The sequence below is a fragment of the Mesitornis unicolor genome, unplaced genomic scaffold (assembly GCF_000695765.1).
Source record: "Mesitornis unicolor isolate BGI_N332 unplaced genomic scaffold, ASM69576v1 scaffold44011, whole genome shotgun sequence".
Lineage (NCBI taxonomy): Eukaryota > Metazoa > Chordata > Aves > Mesitornithiformes > Mesitornithidae > Mesitornis > Mesitornis unicolor.
Genome location: NW_010166573.1, coordinates 1 through 2,099, shown reverse-complemented (window position 1 = coordinate 2,099; position 2,099 = coordinate 1). Strand labels below are relative to the sequence as shown.

At 54.0% G+C, this 2,099-nt stretch overlaps 1 protein-coding gene across 1 annotated transcript in view; it reads left to right on the top strand.

Moving 5' to 3' along the window:
* LOC104548867 (tripartite motif-containing protein 7-like) overlaps positions 1-1,191 on the top strand; it is a gene marked incomplete at its 5' end in the record, with an annotated part of 1,374 nt that extends 183 nt beyond the window's left edge. Inside the window, one exon of the mRNA XM_010195004.1 lies at positions 677-1,191. Coding sequence (XP_010193306.1) covers positions 677-1,191 — 515 coding nt within the window. The remainder of the gene's footprint in view (positions 1-676) is intronic.
* Between the last annotated feature and the right edge of the window lie 908 nt (positions 1,192-2,099).

Sequence of the window (2,099 nt, the reverse complement as noted above, 5' to 3'; positions counted from 1 at the left end):
CCACCTCCCCCTCCTGCGGCCGCGGCTCCTCCATCGCCGGCCTCCACCTCCTGGGTCCTCAACTCCAACCTCAACTGGGGTCCTCCATCCCCAGCCTCCATGGTTTGGTCTCGTCTGTCTCCATATTTGGTCTCCTCCATCTCTTGGCTCTTCAAGTCCAACCTCAACTGGAGATTCCCCATCTCCAACCTCCATGTTTTGACCCCTCCATCTCCAACCTCCTCCATATTTTGGCTCTTTCATGTCCAGCCTCCATCTCTTGTATCCTCCAACTCCTGGCTCTTCAAATTCAACCTCAACTGGAGAAGCTCCACCTCCACCCTCCATATTTTGGCTCTTCAATCTTCCAGCCTCATCCATCTCCACCCTCCATATTTGGTCTCCTCCATCTTTTGACTCCTCCATCTCCTGGCTCTTCAAATCCAACCTCAACTGGAGATCCTCCACCTCCAATCTCCGTATTGTGACCCCTCCATCTTCCAACCTCCTCCACCTCTTGGCTCCATCTCCAACCTCCATGGTTTGGTCTCCTCCATCCCCAACCTCAACTGGAGATCCTCCAGCCTCCATATTTCGTCTCCTCCATCTCCAACCTCCATCTCCTGGCTCCTCCATCCTCACCCCTCCCTTTCCAGGCTCCTCTCCTTACCCCCATCCCTCTCCTTTGCCCCCGCAGTGGACATCACCCTGGACCCAGCCACGGCAGGACCCGAAGTCATCCTCTCCGAGGACCTCAAAGTGGCCACCTGGGGTCGACCCAGCCACCAGTGGCCCCCGGGCCCGGCGCGATTCGACACTGACCCCTGCGTGCTGGGCCACCAAGGCTTCACCTCGGGCCGCCATTACTGGGAGGTGGAGGCTGACGGCCGCTTCTGGGCCATAGGGGTGGCCCGCGAGTCGCTGCAGAGGCGAGGCCGCCTCCTCTTCAAGCCCAACACCGACATTTGGGGGGTGCAGAAATACGAGGGGCTCTGCGTGGCCCTGACGGCCCCTTCCAACACCTCCGTCCCCCTTCAGGATGGGGACATCGGGGTCTTGTTGGACTACGAGGCCGGAGCTGTCTCCTTCTACGCCGCCGGACGGCACCAGCGCATCTTCACCTTCCCTGGGGCCTCCTTCGGCGGAGAAAGGGTCCTCCCCTACTTCGGTGTCCTCCTTTCCACCATCAAATTGGGCCCCAAAAAACCCTGAGGTGTCCCCCCTCCCCGAAAACGCCGAGGTTGGAAACCTCAACCCCTCTTCTCCAGGTCTTGGCCTCACCTCAAGCGTAGACGGCTCTGTTTTGGGGTAAATCCATGGGGTTTTGGGTCATCCCCACTGAAAGTCGCTCAATGGTGGCACCGAGATGGTTTGGAGGGGAAAATTTGGGGGTTTTCTACCCAAATTGAGCCCTGTCGGGGCCTGTTCAGGCTCCCAAGCGGAATAAAGTACTTGAATTTTGGCGATTTTTGGGTCAACGGCGCGGTTTTAAAGGGAATTTTTTGTCAGGGGGATGGGCTCGTCCTCAATTTTACCCCCAAGTTAGGATGAATTTCTGCTTAATTAATGTGCGATTGATTATAAATGTGCTCAGAATTTAATAAATATTGTCTGGGGCTGGAAGGCGGCGTTGTCTGCGTTTAATTCACCACCAGAAAGACCCTCGAAGGTTATGTTCTTAATCTATTTATTGGATGAGAGGAGATAGAGAGGAGAGAGGAGATATGAGAGAGAGGAGAGAGGAGATATGAGAGAGAGGAGAGAGGAGATATGAGAGAGAGGAGAGAGGAGATATGAGAGAGAGGAGAGAGGAGGAGGAGAGAGGAGATAGGAGAGAGAGGAGAGAGGAGATATGAGAGAGAGAGAAGAGGAGATATGAGAGAGAGAGAAGAGGAGATATGAGAGAGAAGAGGAGATAGAGAGAGAAGAGGAGATAGAGAGAGAAGAGGAGATAGAGAAGAGATATGAGAGAGAGGAGAGAGAAGAGAGGAGATATGAGAGAAGAGAGGAGATGAGACAGGAGAGAGGAGAGAGATAGAGAGATAGACAGGGGAGAGGATATATGATATGAGAGGATATATGATATGATGAGAGGAGAGAGGAGAGGAGATGATATATAA